The 21,422-nt window shown below is 38.9% G+C and overlaps 1 protein-coding gene across 9 annotated transcripts in view; it reads left to right on the top strand.

The window, feature by feature from the left end:
• NTMT2 (N-terminal Xaa-Pro-Lys N-methyltransferase 2) overlaps positions 1-20,934 on the top strand; it is a 97,746-nt gene extending 76,812 nt beyond the window's left edge. The window contains exons 2-7 of one of the 9 annotated variants that reach the window (XM_070497621.1): positions 10,691-10,840; positions 11,985-12,172; positions 12,897-13,010; positions 13,412-13,587; positions 18,760-19,024; positions 19,790-20,934. In XM_070497621.1, the coding sequence (XP_070353722.1) occupies positions 12,971-13,010; positions 13,412-13,587; positions 18,760-19,024; positions 19,790-20,076 (768 nt within the window). In that variant the 5' untranslated portion in view covers positions 10,691-10,840; positions 11,985-12,172; positions 12,897-12,970 and the 3' untranslated portion in view covers positions 20,077-20,934. The other 8 variants (XM_014845169.3, XM_014845168.3, XM_070497618.1 and 5 more) reach the window with 8 other exon arrangements.
• Positions 20,935-21,422: the final 488 nt, after the last annotated feature.

Below are 21,422 nucleotides of genomic sequence, written 5' to 3'. Positions count from 1 at the left end.
TTAGCTTTTGTTTTCTTTCTTTATCTTTCTTATTTCTGAGTCTCTCTCCATGCTAATTTATTAACAGTGGTTTACTCCTCACCAAAGTATCTTCTGTGAGAAGGCAAACCAACTTTGATAAATTTAGAGTTTCCACCTTCTCTTGCTACCTTGCCACCTTTTCCTCTACATTCATTGTTTTCCTTTCCTGCCTGGAAATTGAATGCCTATGGTAGACTGTAGATATATAACATAACCACACTCACTTGGTATGAATATGGTCAAGAGTGGTGTGAGGTGGTAGCAAATACCTCAATACCATTTCAGCTGTGAGAGAAAAATTATTCACACAAGGAAACTAATGCAATGAGCCAGAAACTGGTATAAGCTATACCAGTATGAGAAATAGTCATAAAATCTAATGTGAGTCACAGAGATAAACAAAAGCTGAAAAAGCCATTCTGTATAAACCAATCACTCTTTCATCTCCATTCATGAATTATGGATCTGAGATATAAAGATTTTAGAACCCTTAATAATCCTTTTGCAAACATAAGTAATTAATGTCTATTTTATAGTGAAAGAAAATTAGTTCTGTAAAAACTGAGAAACCTGCCCATATCAATTGCCAAATAAAGAATACTGAGTAGGGGCCAGCCCGGTGGTGCAGTGGTTAAGTTTGCACGTTCTGCTTCTTCGCGGCATGAGGTTCGCCGGTTCGGATCCCAGGTGCGGACATGGCACCACTTAACATGCCATGCTGTGGTAGGCATCCCACATATAAAGTAGAGGAAGATGGGCACGGATGTTAGCTCAGGGCCAGGCTTCCTCAGCAAAAAGGAGGAGGACAGGCAGTAGTTAGCTCAGGGCTAATCTTCCTTAAAAAAAAGGGTACTGATTAGCTGGAATCAATGATTGCCAGATTTTAGGTGTATTAACAAATACAAATAATGAAAGAGGATCCCTTTGTTTTCTTCTTCTCTTGCTTATTTTTCCCTACAGCAACCGAAAATTCTGAAGGATAGATAAATGAGCTCTAGTAGCACATTTAATTTGGATTTCTTTTCTTTTCAACTCTTAAATGCATAAAGTACAGATAATCTCCTGGATATGTGGCGAAAGTTCATGGTAAGAGACAGTGTCACATTGACTACAACCCAAGAATAGCCAGACAGACAAAGCGTTTTCAAGACCCATAACTTAACATCAGCTTTCTTCCAAAGATTATGATGATAATAGCTAGCACTAATTGAACATGTACTATGTGCCAGGCACTGTGATGTTTTACCTGGAGTTATTTATTCCTCACAACAGTCATATGGGGTATATACTATTATCATCATCTTTGTATTATAGAAGAGGAAAGTGAAGCTCAGAGAGACGAAGAATTTGTCAAGGTTGTTCAGTATGTAAGCAGTGGAAATGAGTTTATAACTTAGTCAAATCAGTTAATTCCAGTTAAGAGCCTTCCTTTTTAACACCATGAAATATTCTCCCTTGACATTTCCCTGTTCTGTTTCGTATCATTTACTTTATCTCCATCCTCATAAGAAATGAGGCAGGATGGTGTTTGTGTTAGATTAGACTCCACATTACTAACACAGAAAACCCAATTCAGGCTGGCATTAACGATAACAGATTTAGATAATGTGCCCACTCTCAAAGGAAAACTGGGGCTGAAGAAATACCATGTATTGATTGGCTCAGGATGGGATAATGTTTCCATCCATGAGCCACACACTGTGGGAAGGGGACAAAAGATAACTCGCATTGCAATCTGGACAATTCCTGAAGACAAGGATGGGGACGATCCCACCAAAATTGCATGGTTGTCCCTTAAGGTGGGAAGAGGGAAATGGGAAAGCAGAAGCATAGGAAAATGACGGAAAAATAAATGAGCCAAATAAATGGAATCCTTACTTCCTTCCCCAGTAAAAGATTAACACACAAATTAAACTTAAAGAAAGATCATGGTTAGATTCCATGTCTTAAAAAAATTCCACTGATGATGTTTGAATTAGCTATCTATTGCTGCATTGTAACAAATTATTGCAAAATTTAGCTGCGTAAAATAAGAAACTTTTATTTTTGTGGGTCGGTAACTTCAGTGTGGCTTAGCTGACTCAGGGTCTTTTATCAGGTTGGCTGGGGAAGATCTTCCAAGCTTACTTGTGGTTGTTGGTAGAATTTAGCTGGCCTGTTGCACTGAGGTAATTTCTTGCCATGTGGGCCTCTCTATAGGTCAGTTTACAAGAGGCAGCTGGCTTTCCTCAGAGCAAGCAAGCAAGAGGACAAAAGATGGCCAAGACAGTCTATTTATAACCTAATCTTGGAAGTGATATTCTTATCACTTCTGCCATATTTTATTGTATAGCACTGGGTCATCAAGTCTAACCCACACTCGGGAATAAGGATTACGTAAAGGTACAAATATCAAGAAGGAGGTGGGGATGTTTAGGAGCCTTCTTAGAAGCTGCCTATCCTAATATGTGCATTTGTGCTTTTGTGTGTATGCGTATGTGTATGTTTGGGGGCTGGAGGTGGTTAGTGGTTGCACATGGTATGGGGCCAATAAAGTATTGAATTTTTATGGATTTTCCTGTTAGGAACATTAGAGGGGTAAAATGATAGGCATGGTCATTATGAGAAACGGCATTCACAAGTTGAGAATTTGAGCCAGTTTAATAAAGGGACTATTTACAAAGGTATGGGTAAGTATAGGGAAATTACAAGGAATAGTTCATTACTCTTGGGCTTGTGACAGCCTGGCATATCACTACCCCAAGGCCTGAAGCAGTAAGAGGAGGGAGCAGTTATCAGAACTAGGAGAAGCTATTTGTGTGAGAAGACTCCTGGACAGAAGCTACGACTTTCCACCATTGGAAGCAGTCAGCCTATGGTATCTCCGCAGGGAAGGTGCCAGCGGAATAAATACCTTGACTCAATCTCCTCCAGTCTCCTCTTGGCACTACTCATTGGCTGAACCCAACTAGAAGCCAGAAGGCAAGGGAGTCTACTGATGTTGTCAATATAGATAAGCCTCCCGGGGCACATAGTAATGTGGGAAGAGTGGAGAGGGACAATCAGGAGATAGCCAGTACAGAAACCAAATGAGTACTTATGAGGAAAATCATATCCACAATAGGCAGAGAGGAAAAAACAGGCTCACACGACTGTTGTTTAGAGCAAGCTAGATGGAAGTTTGCTGACAGAGAAGGGTATTTAACATCAAAACAGGCTCTCGTATAATTATTTCTCCTGAAGATCCATAAAAATGGCAAACACATATCCATCTTTATGAAAGGATTTGGGCAAAATTGTACTGATAAAAGTAGTGCGGGTGGCTAAGATGACTTTCAAGGGTCCTTGTAACTTGAGGATTCAGTGTTCTGGGAGGAGTGATGGAAATCAGGGAATAGGATCTCCTGCAAAATATTCACAACTCTTTGAAATGGAAATTAGGCTATTCAACTTAGGAATCAAATTAAAGCAAATATTCAGGGTGTTAGCAGGCTGTGCTCCTGCCTGTTTGAAGTGACAGCTAAAGGAGGGAGGCGTGCTTTTTCCTGGATGAAGCAGGATCTCGCTAGCCTGTTTTCATCTTTACTTAGCACCTGCTGGCTTGGAGTGGTGTCGCCCAGGCAATCAGACAGCATATGTGCCAAGAGCCTGACCTCTCATGTCTGCTGCCCCTCCCCTCATGCCCCATGACGACCTCTCCTGATATAGATGGACAGGGGAGTGGTTTAAAATGACAGTCTCAAGTTCATGTAGGAAGAGAAGGTTAATTCAAAGAAACAGCCAGGCAAGCTTCCTTTCTCTTTAGGAATAATTATTATCCCCTTTCACCATGGCCCACCTGGGAGCCCATTTTGCCTTTAGATCCCGCTGGCAGAAGACCGACGATGAACTCTGTCGACATAGCATGTCCTTTATCCTTCACAGAGCCATTCGCAATGACTTCTTTCAGAGCTATCTCTACCTGCTGGAAAAAATTCCCCTGGGTAAGTGAGTCAGAGCTACTAGATACGGGACAAAAAATGACTGAACGGACTGTGTGAGGTTGTGGGACTTCTGCAAGAGGAGTTACAACAAGGACACTTTTCAGATAAAAAGAACCCACAACCAATGTCAGTGGGCTTAAAGGTTTCAGTGGCATTCTTTCATGCAGGGTGCAAAGATCAAGTGCCACCTGGCAGGTCAGGTCTCTGTTTGGGGACTTCCATGCACCCTCAGGCATGGTGATTTGCTTCACTGGGTGATGACTGCCTGAGTATCTGGCTTATAGAAATTCATTTTTCGAGTTTTGAAAGACAGGTATTTTTAGTATGTGCAAAAATTTAGAGGTGGGCAACTAGGTAACTCAGAGATGAGAGTATTAATGAAATATTGTATCACCTAAGAGTTAAAAAGACTAAACAGGAGTAGATTAAGGTGTCCTTGTTCTTTGTGTGTGTGTGTATGTGTGTGCACACACGTGTGTGTATGTCCATGAGCACACACTCCACACAATCCTTTCTGGCCTTCCTCAGTCACAATAATGGTTGGAAAGCTTAACAGAAGCACATTTTAGTTTGGTCTTTGAATATTAAGAAAAAAACTGGGGCAGTAGTGTGTCTCCAGTTTAGTTATTTCCTCTAGTTTTCAGAGAATTCAACAATAGGGCAATAAAAAGCTTATCTGGTTTGTCTACACTACTTTTCTCAGTCCTGTGAAAGTGGTTACTTCAGGGCACTCTTACAGTACTGGAGAGGAAATAACTTGTGATTAGAGAGTGAAGTATCCCCTTTTGATTTATATTTTCCTCCAATGAAACCAGGAACAGTGTGTATCAGCCTCAGTCTGTTTTCTTAAGGTTGTCTGAGAGCACCACTATGCATGTGATGTAGCCAAGGTTTCCAGACATGGAAGGAGTTACACAATTCTTTGTATTGCATTCAAGAAAGTCTATGCTTGCAGCCTACCAAAGTCTCTTTTTGTAAATCTATTTCTGAGGGGATCTTTAATTCTACACGCACAAATACTTTCACCTTGTATATATATATATTTCTTATAAAAAATTGTTTCTCATTTGTGACTTTATTTGATCCTCACAGCCATACTATAGGATAGATAGGGCAAGTATCATTATCTTTTCCTCTCACCTTCCCACATCCTCCCCCCATCTTATTTTTTTCAAATAGGGAAAAGAAAATTCAGAGATGATTAGATATTGTTTAGATACCAAAGCAAGAACCCAAGACCAGGGCTCTTTCTGGTAGATCGCACTGCCCTTAAGTAATTCTTTTAGGATATATTAGCTATCTCATTTGTATCTAAATGGAAAAATTAGAACAGTCCATTTGGAAGGGGATGACGTTCTGATCGCTATACATTGGCAGAGCATTGCTATTCTGGAGATGCTCTTTGGGCCACACCTCAGTAACAGCAGCTTGGTGCATTAGTCTGGAGAAAGAGATCAATTATAATAACTGATAAGAGACCCACTAAAGGGCAGATGATTGCCAATTTTTAAAAATAATTAGTAGATCAAAAAGGAATTCATTTCTGAAAGTAGCTGAAGATGAAATAAAAAGTTAAGAATAAAACAATCTCCTCCAAATCAGACGAAAACTATATGAGAGTTTTCAGGCTGCAGTGGATATTAAGCCTTTCAGTTTGGAAATAAAACATAGCCAGTGGAAATGCTCCCTCCCCAGCTCCACTGAGGTGTTTTAGAGTTGGCTTCCCCTTCTCTTGATGATTTCAAGACTTCATAGGAATGAAAATAAAGCCCTTCTTTTAAAGGTTGGGGAACCACTACCCTAGGGTCTGCACAGAGAGTTTGTTGTCTTGGATAATTATGGGGAGAACGGTGGCTAACCAGACTCTTTGATTCCTTCTTTCCTTCCTTCCTCCCTCCAACTGCCTGTGTTAGGCAGCCCGTCTCACACCAGCAAACCATGCAGTGACATTCAGTCATGGGGACATTGGCTGACATATCCCCGACTAGCCTCAGAGATCATGGGGATGCAAGAGCATGCATATTAAAAACCTCTGGTGGAAGACTTTAGCTATGCCATTGAATACAACAGATCTTCAGAAAGAAATGGGAACAAGCCTGTTACTGTTCTCTGTGTTCTGCGTGTACATCTCAGTTATCCTCACAACATTCCTATTAGGTAGTGCTGTATTTTTCCCCACTTTATATGTGAGGAACTGATACACGGAAGAGTTAAGTAACTCACCAAAGATCATGTGGTGGTGAGTGGGGGAGCAGGATTAGAACCCAGGCAGTCTGACTCCAGTCTGTCTTTTTTAACCACAAAACCATGCTGCCTCCCAATGTAAATGGCAGCTTGACTCACGTGGGCAGCAAGATGTTTTACCACACTTCTTGATTTGGCAGAAATATAAAACACAGTCTACGAAGAGCACTGACTTTCTGTTGAGATAATCAACAAGATAGGCAGGCCAGTGAGTAGGTTCATATAATCTAGTTTTACCAGCCCAAGTTCAACTGGAGGCTTAGAGGGAATTAATTTTCCAAAGATGGATTTTTGTGAACAAATAGAGAGTAGAATAGGAAAAAACTTCATATGAATTTCCAGTTGGTACACCAGCGATCAAAGGGGCCGATATATGGCCCAATTGGTGATGTTCATATAAGTTAACCTCAATAATTCTTCTAGCATTATCCACAGCACTTTTGTGAGTACATAGAAGTCAATGAATATAATATAAGTCAATTAATTATATATTAAGCAAAAGTCTATTACTCCTGGATGTAGTTAAAGGCTTAGTCTAGCTTCACATTTGGAGCAATGGTTCCATGTGATTTAGCAGAAGGAGCAAAGGCTTTGCATTTAAGTAGGTATGGGTTAGGACCTGGCCATAATACTTTGTTTCTGTGTGATATTGAGTAAGTTACTAAATCTTTCTGATTCTGTCATTATTCATCTATCAAACGATAATTATAACCCTCGCTTTGTAGTATCATTGTGAGAACTAAAAGAGATAATGTGAAGAAATGATATGAAAATGCCTAGCATAATGCTTAGCACATTGGAGGGACCCACTAATTGTTAGTACCCTTTTTCACTTGCCCCTTTTTAGAAGAATCAGTCTCTGAGGAGGAAATTGAGAACAGTGGTCACCCCTTTGCCATCACAATGAAAAGCCACAGTTAATAAAATCAATTCCCGTAAGACACTTGGAACATCGAAATGAAACTCAGCACACAACTATTGGCACTTTTCAAATTGATCTCATCCCTGTGGCAGGCGTTGCTGCACAACTCATTGTACATGATGTGTTTCTCAAATGTTTATTGTTCCCTTTGTAATGCAATGCTGCCAAATCGTTTTTCTCTTTAAAGAAATGGAGAATCGGATAATTTTCCTTTTATGTAGCGGGCTTTTAGATACGTAGGGTGAGATGGATGAGATGTGGGTTTGGCATTTAAATAGAACTAGGTTTAAACCCCAGTTGTGTTGTCACTAGCCACTCGATCTTGAGAAGTTTGGTTAACCTCTTGATGCTGGGTTTTCTTCTGTAGATAATGATGTCTATCTTACATATTCAGTTAGATATAAATGCTTAGCATATGTAGTGCATGTGTACATATTTGATCAATGATAGTTACTATTTCTTTATTATTTGTGTGTGCTTAATTAGAAGGATAGATATTTCATAAACTATACGAGAAGCGTGACTTCTTTGTGCTTATGTCAGTTTTTCCCTGTAACCTCTCTCTACTTTGTTGAACCTGTATACTATTCAAAACACAAAAAAAGCTAGACAATATTCATTTATTTCAATGAACATTCAAAGGAGGCCTACTATATCTTAAGCATAATGGTAAGTGCTGGGGTTACAAAGAAAATAAGATATAGCCTTATCCTGAAGAGTTTAGTGTGGGAGAGAGATCCACATAGATAATTTTTGTGGAATGTGGAAATACAGTGGTGGAGACCACTGCAGGATGCTGCAGAGGGCCAGAGGAGGCATGGTGACTGCTGGTCAGCTTCTGACTCTTCTGATGCAAAATCTCACCATGAAAAAATCTATCCCCAGTATCTCTGTCTGACTTCTGGCCTTTCGAAATTTGACAGTAGGTTTGGTAGAACACTCAAGTAGGAATAGAGAATTAGGAATAACTCAGCCAAATGGGTAGGGGAAGTGACATGTGATGGAAGCTTGAGTAGATCCTTGCCAAAGTGGGAAAGTGTATTGTCCCTCCCTCCCCACATTTGCTTATCTCGTTTGCATTGAAGCCTGAGAAGAATTTAGGAAACACTGAACTAGCCCTCAGATGAAAAAGAAAAAGCTCCCTAAAACTTTCAGGGTAGGCAGTGCATTATTTTAGAGACAAGAAATACCAGACACCTAAAGCATACAGAGAATAAATGAAACCTAGAGATCCTCTCAGGGCAATTTTGAGACTTGGCCATGATAACATTCTAGCATTCTGTCACACCCAGACCTTTGGATTCCACCAGAAACATTGATAAAGTCCTACTTCCCACACTTGCCTGTTGGTGAAAAAATAGATATGAGTTCAGTTTTTTTAGATTCCACATTTAAGTAAGATCATACAGTATGTGTCTTTCTTTGTCTGACTTATTTCACTTATTGTAATACCCTCAGGATCCATCTGTGTTGTTGCAAATGGCAAGATTTCCTTCTTTTATGGCTGAATAATATTCCATTGTACCTAGAAACTTTTTCCTTTCTTCCTTCCCCTCTTCCTTTCCTCTCTTCCTTCCTTCTCTCCTTCCATTTTCACCATTACTTCTTTAATGGGTAAATTGGGAAGTGTTCACCTGCAAATCTCTTTTATGGAAGGTCTTACTCTTCATAAAGGCATTTCGTAATTGGGCTTTTTTGCTCCTATAAATAAAAGGCTAACTTGATCCAATATTCTGTCTCAAATCATTTCAAACTTACTGTCTAAACCCAGCCTGCACATCCTCTGGAGACTCTCAGATCAATTTTCAGTTGACAAACAGGTCTAACATCCAGAATAAAGTGTAAAATAGCTATATCCAAGCATTAAAAAAAAAAGAAAAGAAAAGATACTCGGCAAACATAAGCACTTAGCTATTAACAAATTTTTTCTTAGAGAGTTCACAGAATCTTTATTCTTCTTCAGGGCAAGTAAACTTGTACTCTGTTTTCCTTTTTGTAACAAGTAAACCATTGGAAGGTCCTTGGGAGTTCAGCTTATAATGTAGGTCAAGAAATAAGTACCATATTATATGAAGAACTAACAAAATGTCTAGTCTCTGTCTTAGACTACCTCAAGTTTCACAGAGACATTACAACCTTGCAAAAATAAGCCATAGATGTATTTCTACATCTAGTAGAAAACGTGTGGGCTGATGACCTTATCTGAGTCAACTTGTACCTTTGCAGGAGCTATCAGGAAGGGAGAACCTGGGGCTGGCCATGACACCTCATATATGTTTTTAGTGAAATGCTCCTGTCAATTAGGTGAAAATGAGAACTCAAGCCCATAACCATAAAAATCTACCATTGAGTCTGACCCCTGCTGAGCTTGGTATTCACTTGTGGTCTAAATGTTGCTGTCATAATGGACCATTCCTGTTTCCAGATTAAAGGTTTTAATAGACTCCACCAACTAGTTGACTTAAGCAGTGCAGATGAGTGTGGCTGCTTTGCTGCTTTGGTTGGATCAAGGAGAGCCCTGGGCTGTGGCTTGCCTATTATCTCGTGTGACATTCAACTCTGGGAAGACTCTGTGAGCTGTAGAGTTTTCTGAGGCTGGTTTTCTGAGGCATGTAGAAGAATTTGGAGCAGTCATGTTGTTAGGATGGTGATGCTTCATTTTTGTCATCCATGTTGAATTTGTAAGCATTTATTGAGCCACATGCTGTTACAAACACTTTACCAAGTGCTAGGGAAGGCAAATTGGTGCAGGTCAGATGTTCCCAATGCTTTGACCATGAGGACTTTCCTTTTAATGTTGTATTTTTTCAATCAGTAGATAATTAGCATATAAAATGGCAAAAATGTATCTATAAATTTATTAATAATTTTAAAAGATTTGTATTTTTAAATGAACAATCTATGTATTATAGGTAATATATATGGAAGATATAGAATATAATATTGTTATTCTCTGAAAATGATATATGTGGGATCTGATTCTTGTATTCCTTTCGGCAAATTCATGATCATTCAAGGGTCCAAACATTGGCTCCAATGTCTTCAAGTTGGAAAATACTGATGTCACTCCACAGATGGAACATATTATGATGGAACATTGTAACATAAGTGGTGTTTATTTGATTTTTAACTTTTAGAATTGAAATTTGGGACTATGTAATTGTTGTCAACTCAGAGCCAAGTAGTGCACTAGTCCAATGTCACAATCTTAGTGTTGCCTGAAGAAAAATGTTTCTAGTTAAGGTTAAATAGATTCTCTTTTTTATACTCCTTATACTCAAAATTATGTCATATTTTGGTTTACTTCATATCCTGATCATAACATTTTTGTGCTGTTTGTGTATTTTGCTTGGAGCTTTCAACTGTCTTTTATTTTTGGTGGTTGAGATTAAAAATATGTGTTCCTTAGAATATCACTAACATCTCCTTGCTTCTTACCTTTACTCTGTCTGTTGTCCAGAATCCAGGTCATTCTACATCTTGAAGATATTGTTTTTGAAGCCTATGTTTTCTGTTGTAATATAAACTGATTTCTTTTTAGATCTGATAAATATCTGTCATATTGGGATTTCTTTTCATTGGATTCCTGGGTTAATTTCATCGTCTTTCGTCACATATCTTCTCTTGATTTTAACCCTCATTGGGCTGGAATATAGCTCCAAGAAACTTCTGAAGGATGAATCCATGGGAGGTAAATATTATTTCACAGTTTGGCTGATATTAAATTTTATCTTCAAAATGATTTTCCCTCAGAATATTTATGGCACTCCTCCATTGTTTTCCAGTGTTTCTGAAGAGATCTGTGCTATAAGCCTCATTCTACTTCTTTGAACACAGGGTTGCTAAATAAAACATAAGATGCCAGCTAAATTTGAATTTAAGATAATAAAGAAATAATTTTTTAGTGTAAGTATGTCCCATGCAATGTGCAAAATTTCGAGCATATTTATACTAGTAAATTATTCATTGTTCATCTGAAATTCAAAACTAATTATGTGTCCTGTATTTTTATTTGATAAATATGGCAACCCTACTTGAAGGTCAACCACTTGTTTCCCTCTAAATAACTTTAGGATCTTCATATTACTTTTTTTTTTTTTTTTTTTGGTGAGGAAGATTGACCCTGAGCTAACATCTGTTGCCAATCTTCCTCTTTTTGCTTGAGGAAGGTTGTCTCTGAGCTAACATCTATGCCTATCTTCTTCTATTTTGTATGTGGGATGCTGCCACAGTATGGCTTGATGAGCGGTGTGTAGGTCTGTGCCCAAGATCTGAACCCATGACCCCCAGGCTGCTGAAGCAGAGCACTGGGCTGGCCCCTCTTATTTACTCTTTGTGTTTTGAAATTTCCTAAAGATGTGTAAATGTGGTTTTAATTTAATTATTATTTTTTAACCCGTGTTGCTCAGTACTTGATGGACCTGACAATCTCTTTCAGCTCTGGGAATTTTTCTTCTAGTGTTTCTGTAATAATTTTCTTCTCTTTATCTTCTCTGTTTTTGAGAATCCTAATTAGCTTGATGTTGGGCCTCCTAAGTCTTTATAGCTCTAATCTTTTTACTTCTGTTTTCTATATCTGTCTTTTTGTTTATGTTCTGATAAATTTACTCAATGTTATATTCAAATTTTTTGGTAATAAAAATGTTAATTTCTAAGAATTCTTTGAATTATCATTTTCTTGGCATCTTATCTTTGATTTATGGATGCACTAGTTCTCATATCTCTCCAAGGAGTTTTTTGTTTAGTTTTGGTTTAAATTCTCATCCATTTCCTGAAATATTTCTATTTTCTTTGGGGTCAGTTCTAATTGTTTATCTTTATTTTTTTTCTCACAGGCTGCCATTTTACCCCCATGTGTTTGGAAATCATTGTTTATCCATAGTCAGGAATAAAGGACAGGGTCAATGGTTCTAAGTAATGGAGAAGGTTTCCTCTGTTACATACTTCTCCTCTGAAGAGTAAGAATGAAAAGAAGCTCTACATGTGCAGGTAGATCTTACCAGACTCTGATGAGTGTGAGCAGGTGAGGCACTTCGAGTCCTCTATATGCCAAAATGAGCGTTGTTCTAGGATCCCGACACTAACTGGTCTAGTTCTCCTTAGGCAATTCATTTAATGTTTTTTTTTCTAGAGAAGAGACTTTTTTCCCCCCTAGGATTGCAGCTGTGTTGCCTGTTGCTTTTGCAAGGGTGCCTTTGTCCTTTTATTGGTTGGTCTGTAGACAGATTTTTGATTAACTCTTACTTTGTTTTGCAACTATCCTAGGCTGCAAATTCTTGAGCTTTGTTCTATCTGCTTTGTGTCTTCCAGAAATTTGTTGAAATTATTAATTCACCTGTGACCCCCTCTCATTTTCTTCACTGTTATGGGTTGAATTTATTAAAACAATTCTTGAGGAGTATTTGGGAGGTGGGGAAGCAAATGCATGTATTCTGCCTATAATCTTGAACCAGAAGTTCCTCCCTTTCGTCCACGTTCTATCATTTCCTCCTGAATGTTGTCTAATGAAAATATTTTGTATCTGCAAGGGTGCATTTTGGTTTACAAAACACACTTAAATGAAGACTCATTTACCTCTCAGAAGGTGGAACACATGTTTTTCTAAAAATAAATGTGTTAAAATAATACCTTATATGGTTTTTGAAATAATGAAATGACATAGTATATGTGAATGTGCCTCATGCACTACCTGATACAGAATAGTTGCTTAATAAATATTACATCTCTTTTTATTATTCTATTTTCAGAAGATAGAGCTCAAGCACATTTTTTGTAATATTGGTACAAAGAGATATTTGGATGTGAGTTGCTTGAAAAAGAGATGAAAAATTGGCTACCCCTAATCAACATGAGGATTAGAAGTAAGGATTAATGATTAAATTCTTATAAAACATTTGGAGCTCAAAGATAAAACTCACTGTGAAACTTGTGACATTCTTTCTTCTACTATAGCAAACTATTAAAAATTTTTAATACATTGATAAGCTATAGTTTTATTAAATTATAGGGTTATTAAATCATGAAAATGCCACATGATTGTGATTTATACGCAAGATACCTGAAGATCAGAGGGGTCAAGAAGTTTTCTCAAGGTTACACAGCAAGTAAGTCACTGAGCCAGAACTCAAACCCAGATCTTCTGACTTCAAACCAGTGCCCTTTCCTCCACAGCACAAATTTGCAGGTTTCTGAGAGGAAATTCGATGCATGATAAGACTGAACTTGTTCTGTCATATAAATATTAATACTATTTCATTTGCAGTTAAACTGTATGCTTTAACAAGTCAAGTCATCAATGGTGAGATGCAGTTCTATGCCAGAGCTAAACTTTTCTACCAAGAAGTACCAGCTACTGAAGAGGGTATGATGGGAAATTTCATAGAACTGTCCAACCCAGATATCCAGGCCTCTCGGGAGTTTCTTAGAAAATTTGTTGGGGTGAGTATTCAACTGCAGCTTGATGAGGAGTCAAAGTCCTTGCAAACATTGAGCTCACATGTGTCTGCGTTGTCACTTAAGTCATAATAAAGTCATATGGCTCAGCCAAGGGTTTAGCCTGAAAGCCTATTTTAAGATGTTCGGAAAGGACAGGTCACATCAAACCATTGTTTTATCCCACTTGGCATTCCTCCCTCTGAGCACCAGCTAATCTCCTGCTTCAGGGGAAGGTGAGCTAGCAGGGCTAATATCACAATTAGGGGATTAGGAAGATATCTCTTTTAGAGTCTCATAGATAAACAGTTGACACCCAGATGATTGATGAGCGGTCATGCTATTTGGGATTTTGGGGTGATGTATTGATTCGCTGTAATACAAATTTGATGTAGTAGGGAAATGTATGCTTATGTTTGGCTTAAAAAGAAGTACAGTAGAATCTCTTTGTATTATTTTATACATAGTTCAGACATTGCCTTGAAAGAATGTGATCCCTTTGTAGTCCTGGTGTTGTGTGAAACTCTACTCCCTTACTTCCCTGTCATATGGAGACAGACAGTATAGAGTAGGGGCCAAAATCTTGGGCTCTAGAGTCATTATGGTTCTTCTACTTGCTGTATAAGCAACCTTGGGCTTGTTCCTTAAATGCTTTAAGCTTCAGTTGTCTTACCTGTGACTAGGGACTAACCATAGAACCTACCTCATAGGATATTATGAAGATCAAATGAGATAATATATATCAAGAGCTTGCTTTGGTGCACATAATTATTACCCAATAAGTCTAACTTATTGTTACTACTACTAATAAAAGCCTTTCATAAAATGCATTCATTACATTTTAAGGAACTTCATTTAGTTGTTAGAATATGTTTAACCCACACAATAAAGCTGTTGTTTGTCCTACCGAAAACACAAAGTCCTAACTGGCAAACAGATTCTGTTCCAATTCAGTGTGAAGTCATTTGTTTGAAATTTGGAGCCCACTTTATTCTGATAAATGAGAGAGTATAAATATTATGAATATTTGGTGTTGGCTAGTCAACATTCTTAGAAGCATGATATTATCCCTAGTGTTGAGGTGAGGTTCACTTCACATCCAGCCTCCAGGCAGCACCGAGTGCATGAGTAGAGAAAACAGGATCAGGATGGAGCACCACTGGGGCAGGAGTGTCTGGACAGCAGCTGCAGCCATAAAGGACTACGGAGTGGGGATGATGGCCATGCTGTTTGTGGGTCAGGTTAACCTGGAGTATTTCTAAATCAGTGTTGCTGACTGATTTCGCTGAGTGCTTGCCCTGAGATGGTCTGTCACTCTGCTAAGGCCTTTAGAAGCATTGTCTCATTTACTTGTCACACAATTCTAGGAGGTAAGTACTATGATTATCCTTGTTTTTACAGTTGTGGAAACCGAGGCTTGGAGAGGTTAAATAAGTTGTCAAGGTTACACAGCTGGTAAGAGACAGAGCTGGGACTTAAGCCCAGCCAGGTCTGTCTGACACCAAACTCCCACTCTTAACTGTGACATATTTTTTCCATTTGTCTCATGAAGCAGAAAAATCCCCGCTTTTTTTTCTTTTTTTTTTTTTGTGGACCACAGACCTCAACTCTCCTCCACTCTGGCCGAGAGCAATCCCTCCTGCTTGCCTCGTGGTGAGGCCGACTTTGATCCCAATGCATTTCAGAAGCTTAGTTAGTAATCCAGCTGTCTTGTCACTCCATGTGGAATGCCAAGCTGACCACAGGGATCCTGGTCAGACAGAGCCCATACACACGCCCACGGACCTGGGAAAGGAAACAGCCTTGTGCTTGCATATTTATGTTGGAAAAGAGCAGCCTGCTCTTTTCAAACAAATATAAGGAGTCCTTCTTAGTAGACAAGGCTCATTGTGAAGCTGTAACCTCTAAGTACAAACACAGTCTTTTTTAAGGAATGATATTTTGGTACTTCGACCTTAATAATCTGCTAAATTAGTATCCAGGTCAAGATACAAGGAGTTAGGGAATATGAGTATCTGACATGATTTATTGTTGTGTCAACTGGGAAAAGGCAAATTATTTAAAGTTTTGGTTTTCTTTCAACACTTAGTGACGTGGGACAGTGGGAAAAGGTGTTTAAACTTGTTGCAAATGTGTTTACTTTAACAAATAAACAAATGATACTAATATGATGTCAATGGCATAGCTGATAACTTTTCTCAGTTTTAGCTTTCTAGTAGAGGCAAGTAGGGATTTATAAAAAGTAATCAATATTTGACGGCATTTATCTTTTCACATTTCTTAGAGATTGGATGACTAAAAATTCTGGGTCTAACTTGTTATATTTCATGACTTTTATACAGTGGCATTTAGCACATTCATTTTAGTTTTAAACTCCACTGGATGATCTTAAAATAATGTTCTTCAAAACAAAATATATAAGCAGAATCAAAACCAGAATGAAATTCGTAAGAATATTTTACCATTTTATATGAATCCATAAGTATGAAAATAGCATAATAAATGAAGATGAAAATGACAGAACATCTTGTTTTGAAATCACACATTGTGTGGACTTCTGGTCACATTCATGGAAGGGCATCAGATTTCAATACTATCACAGCTTTGGGCAGCTGTGGTGTCCAAGAGGCAGGAGATGGTGTCCCTGAGATCAGTCTTTAAATATCCCTTCTCAGAGGAGCTGCATGGGAGTGAGAGACAGAGAGAGAAACTCGGTGCCAGGATGTGGGAGACAGTGCCATCTATGTGGAGTGAGATGGAATAAAGGGAACTAAGCCGTAGTGGCGAGAGGCTAGAGGTACACAGGATTTGGGTGAAAGACACCTTTTCGTGTGTGTAAATAACCATTGTTTCAAGAATAACGATAGTCAACTATAACACATCTAAATTGGTGAAAAGTACAAATCAGAGGGTGAGAATTTTCAAGGGAGTTCTATTTCAAATATTTCACCTCTCTGGGCCTCAGTTTCTTTGTCTGAAAAAGCAAGGGAAGTAGTTATGAGCAGTTTAAAAACTCTAGGGTTTTGCTGAGATCCTTCAAGGGCTAATTGGGAGATTGACAGGAAGGCTGAGTGGGTGAGGCCCTGCCTCCCCTTAACTAGAGAGGCTTCCTATTTGTTTATTCAATGAAAGAAAGTTCAGCTATTATAATCTTCTTGGAGTCCCCTGGCATGGATCTCCGGGGTCTCTTTGCTTTATTGCTCCAAGGTTCTGCTTCTAAAGCTGCTTGCTATGGTAACATGAGCAATGTGATCAATAGAGGCTTTAGGGCCAAGGAATGAAAAGAAAAATTTGTAATGACAATCTCTAATTGAGCACACAAATTTCTACTAAAGTCATTTTCAGTGGCTTAAAATAATTTCCCTATACTTTGCCCCATCTTGTTTACGTTATGAATTTACTTAGACGATGCTTCTTTCACGGCCTTCACAGCTAAACCTTTAGCCTAGGCCTTTGTCTGACTTCGTTTAGTTTGAATTATGACACGTGAACGAGGGAGTGGCATACTGAAGTAGGAATGGCAAACACATGGCACATGTACTGCCACTTCTCCTTCCCATGCTCAAAGCAGACATCACTAATCACTCACACACCTCTTTCCTGCTGAGTCTGAATGGAGCCGTAGAATTCTTTTCAACATAGCATTAGACAGACACTACCAAGGGAATCAGATTGGCACTTGAGGTAACAATCCTAAGGTACGACTGGCTTTGAATTCACACAGTTCCCACTTCAAATTCGAGTTCTTCCATTAGTTGTGTGATATTAGAAATCTGTTTCCTCATCTCCAAACTGGGGAATTATCATTGTCTTGTGGGGTTGTTTCAATTATTACATTTATTGGAGATGCAAAGAGCTTGCTACATATAAGCCCTCAATAAATCATGCTTATTATTCTTCCATTTGAAAAGAAGCTACAGTTTCTTCACTTTTTGTTCTTCATTGTACCTTTCTTGCTATAAAAAAGGCCTTTTAGGTGGACTGGAATGCAGCATTTCTGATGTTTCCTTCTGCTCAAACTTCACCTTTTGATTCTTAGCCAAATGTTTTTTTAATCCTTAGTTCCTGAGAAATCAAGAGTAGGCTTTCTCCTTAAGATCTTGATTGGCAACTTCAAGTATCTTGTTACTATAATTTCTAGCGCAAAATGTATTCAGCAGCCATCCCAAATTATGACCAAATAATTTAGACCAGCTGAGTCTTTCAGATATATATACACTTAACCCAAAGATCCAGCTGGTCATATATACGTCCATAAGTGTATATGTATATAGTACTTTATAGAAGTGAGTTTGAGAAAGTTTTCGTTGGCTGATTTCCCCTCATCCACCACCTATCCATTCTTCACTCCCAGTTAATTTAATGCACAGACTTACTTAAAAAAAAAAATTTTAGGGGGCTTTGTGCCCAGTAGTCATATAGCTTTTGGTACAAAAGCAGGAAACAATTTTTAGTGTGAGAAGAGACAAGGAGACTCTGCCGCAGCCCCTTATCCACATGAATGAGCTGTGGGCCATCGGGCTGGGTCCGAGGAGAAGCTGGCCTGAGGGTGGGCAGTGAGCTCCCTCGGCTCAGGCCCTAAGAATTGCCACCCACACGAGGAGAGCAGATAATTCAGAGCCCCCAAAATCAGTTTTGAAAGAAATAAAATTTCAATCATCCCAGTATGAATTGAAAGGTGTTCTTTGAATGAATTTTAAAAGTAACTTTAAAACTCAGAAAGGCTCTCCCTGCTTTACACACTTTTTGTTTTTGTTTTTACAAAGCAAAGGTCCATTTAGCTGTGGGTTTGACCTAAATTTAGAGTTAACAAAGTTATATTTTTGTAGGGCTTTCAATGACCCATTTCTTAGGGAAATTACCAAATGTTTAAACCTAAGGCATTGTTTTCTAAAATCCTATTTTGAAATTCTTTTAAAGACCTATATTTAGATAAAATAAAGAAAGTGAACACTAGAAATGTTTGGATATGTTTTTAGAAAAGGTAATTGAATATAACTTCTATAACTTGACTGTGGTAGTGGGTAAGTGCCTGCATACATTTGTTAAAACTCATTGAATGGTACACTTAGAGTAGTGCATTTTATTTTACGGAATCAACCTAAATAAAGTTGATTTAAAGAGGTAACTAGAGTGTCCAAGACTCAGGGTGGGTGTTGTACCTGAAGTACTCCACAGGGTGCCTTTCTGCAGGGGCCTGGGCGAGCTGGGACAGACTGCGCCTTGGATTGCGGCTCTGGGATAGGAAGGGTCAGCAAGCATGTCTTGTTGCCAGTTTTCAACAGTGTGGAACTGGTGGACATGATGGAATCGTTTCTCCTCGAAGCCCAGAACTACCTGCAGGTCAAAGGGGACAAAGTAGAAAGCTACCACTGCTACAGCCTGCAGGAATTCACACCCCCACTGGGCAGATATGACGTCATCTGGATTCAGTGGGTCTCCGGTTAGTGCTGCATGGCATTGCATCTGCCCTTCTCCCCTTCCCAGCAAGAGAAGACAATACCTGGGTTAATTTGAGGATTGGTGGAGAGGGAGCAAGCACAAAAAGGAAGATCGCTGTAGTTGTGCTTGGCAGGTTGCTAGCCTTAGGTATCGTGGGAACTCCCAAAAAGCTCTGGTCCTCCAGCTTTCTCCCTTAATATTCTCTGTACAAGCCTGACAATGCCCATCCTTAGGGATGGAGTACCTTGGGACCAACCTAAATCCTAGCAGAAATGTAAATACTTGAAAAACTTTAAAAAGTGGGTCCAAAAAAAAGTTTAGCCCCATTTATAGGCAAAACTGGACTTTGTTAGTTTTAAACCCCCAGGAAACTAGATAGCAGTGAATTAGATTTTGATCTAAGTGTGTGTGTGTGTGCTTGTGTGTGTAGGAGACACAGAGGAGTGATGATAGAGTTGGGTTGTCTGGAGGACATGGAGGGGACCCATGGGATGGGCAATAGTTTATCTCATGCCTGTGAGGTAGATAGACAGGTAGTATACTATCTACTCTATAGACAAGGCACTGAGCCCCCTCAAAGAGGATGCCTGTCCTCTTATCTAAATCCTCAAAGGCTCCTGTAACTATTATAATTCAGGCTATTAAGTAATTCACATGTGAGTGAACAAATGGTCTCCTGATTCTTAGCCTTGTGGTCATTCCTACTCACCTCCCTCCCCTTCCACCGTTTCATCCTATTCCTCCGTTTACTTGGCCTCACCTGTAGGGTACCTGACTGATAAAGACCTTCTTGCATTTCTTTCCCGGTGCCGAGATGGCCTGAAAGAAAACGGCGTCATCATACTGAAGGACAATGTGGCTCGGGAGGGCTGTATTTTTGATCTCTCTGACAGCAGTGTGACTCGGGACATGGACATCCTCCAGAGCCTCATTAGGAAGAGTGGGCTGGCGGTGCTGGGCCAGGAGAAGCAGGACGGCTTTCCAGAGCAGTGCATCCCAGTGTGGATGTTCGCACTGCACAGCACAGACACTCCTGACCAGCAGTGGGAATGAATGACTGGACTTTGGAACAGAGGTGCTGTCCTCTGAAGTGCCCCTTGTAATTCGTGGAGAGATGGAGAGAAGGAATGCAATGCGTGTTTGAAAATAATCGATGTAGTATGTACAAGTTTCCACTAATTGTAAAAGTACATGCACCCTGTGGATTTTCCAAAAGATAAATGGAGTGAAACATCAGGAAAAATTTTTTAAGAAAGTGCTTGTATACACCTCAACTGTTCAGCGTATACAAAAACAGAAGAGGGAGCAATGTTCACAAATTCTAAACTGCCTTGGTCCCTGAAGGTTTGCATTATAGAGTATTGCAGGATGGGTGGGGTAAAGTCCAGACCCCTTCCTCTGCCCTCATCCTAGATACATTATCCTTCCTTCCTCTTTGGGACTACTACTTCTCTTAGACAAAAACCTCCCACTAATTAAGCAGGCACCAGTCAAAATCATCTTATGAAAACAAGTCCATTACTTAATTTTGTCTTTAGCCTTTCTCTTAAGAGAAAAAGCATATGGTTTCGCTTTCTATTTTGGGTCAGTTTCACCACCCAGTACTGTAATATGGATGTAATTTGATAACAGAAGTCTGCATTTCAGTGATGGGGACGTGTCTCCTTTCAGGAGAAAATGTTGTACCCTTGAAATTTCAGCTGTGAACATATAAGTAAATGTCATTGATAATCTAATTTTAGCCATTGGCTTCCAACACTGCTTGGTTCATTGCAGCTGCTCCTGTTTCCTTGACTGATATGACTGTTCACTGGAAAGAGAAAGGAAATGGTAAACCTGAAAACTGAAATAGCTGGATTAATGGAAGGCATTGGTTTAATTAAAACTATTTAAAAATCTTTCAAAAGCAAAGTGTAATTAATTTTTATTAGCAGAATGTTTAAAAATAACTGCTATTGTCTTTAAAACACTCCAATATCTTTATGTTGAAGCACATATATATTTTGATATATATTTGTGTTTTGATATATATTGAGTCTCCTATGAAATGCAAAGAATCAATTTAAATAAAGTCTATTGCATGGATATGCTATCACCATAAAAATAATATTTGCAAGTTGTAGCTCTAACTTAGGAGGAAAAAAATCATTATAAAGCATTTACTACCTTGTTATAGCATTACCTTGATAGTTTCATGTCCTGGAAAATTATGTTACTTACTCTATGCTGACACCTTCTAGCTGTTGTATGTTACTCACCATGCTCTAGGGTAACATAACAGAATGTGAGATAGAACCATTGGTGAACAAGCCAGAGACCAGAACTAAATCAAATGGTGCATCGTTACCAAACAGACTGAATACGGCAAAACAAGGGATCTCATGTTTTAATCCTCTGTG

The sequence above is a fragment of the Equus asinus genome, chromosome 25, assembly GCF_041296235.1.
Source record: "Equus asinus isolate D_3611 breed Donkey chromosome 25, EquAss-T2T_v2, whole genome shotgun sequence".
Taxonomy (NCBI): Eukaryota; Metazoa; Chordata; class Mammalia; order Perissodactyla; family Equidae; genus Equus; species Equus asinus.
Note: the sequence above shows the minus strand (reverse complement) of the source record. Positions and strands in the feature narration are given on the sequence as shown.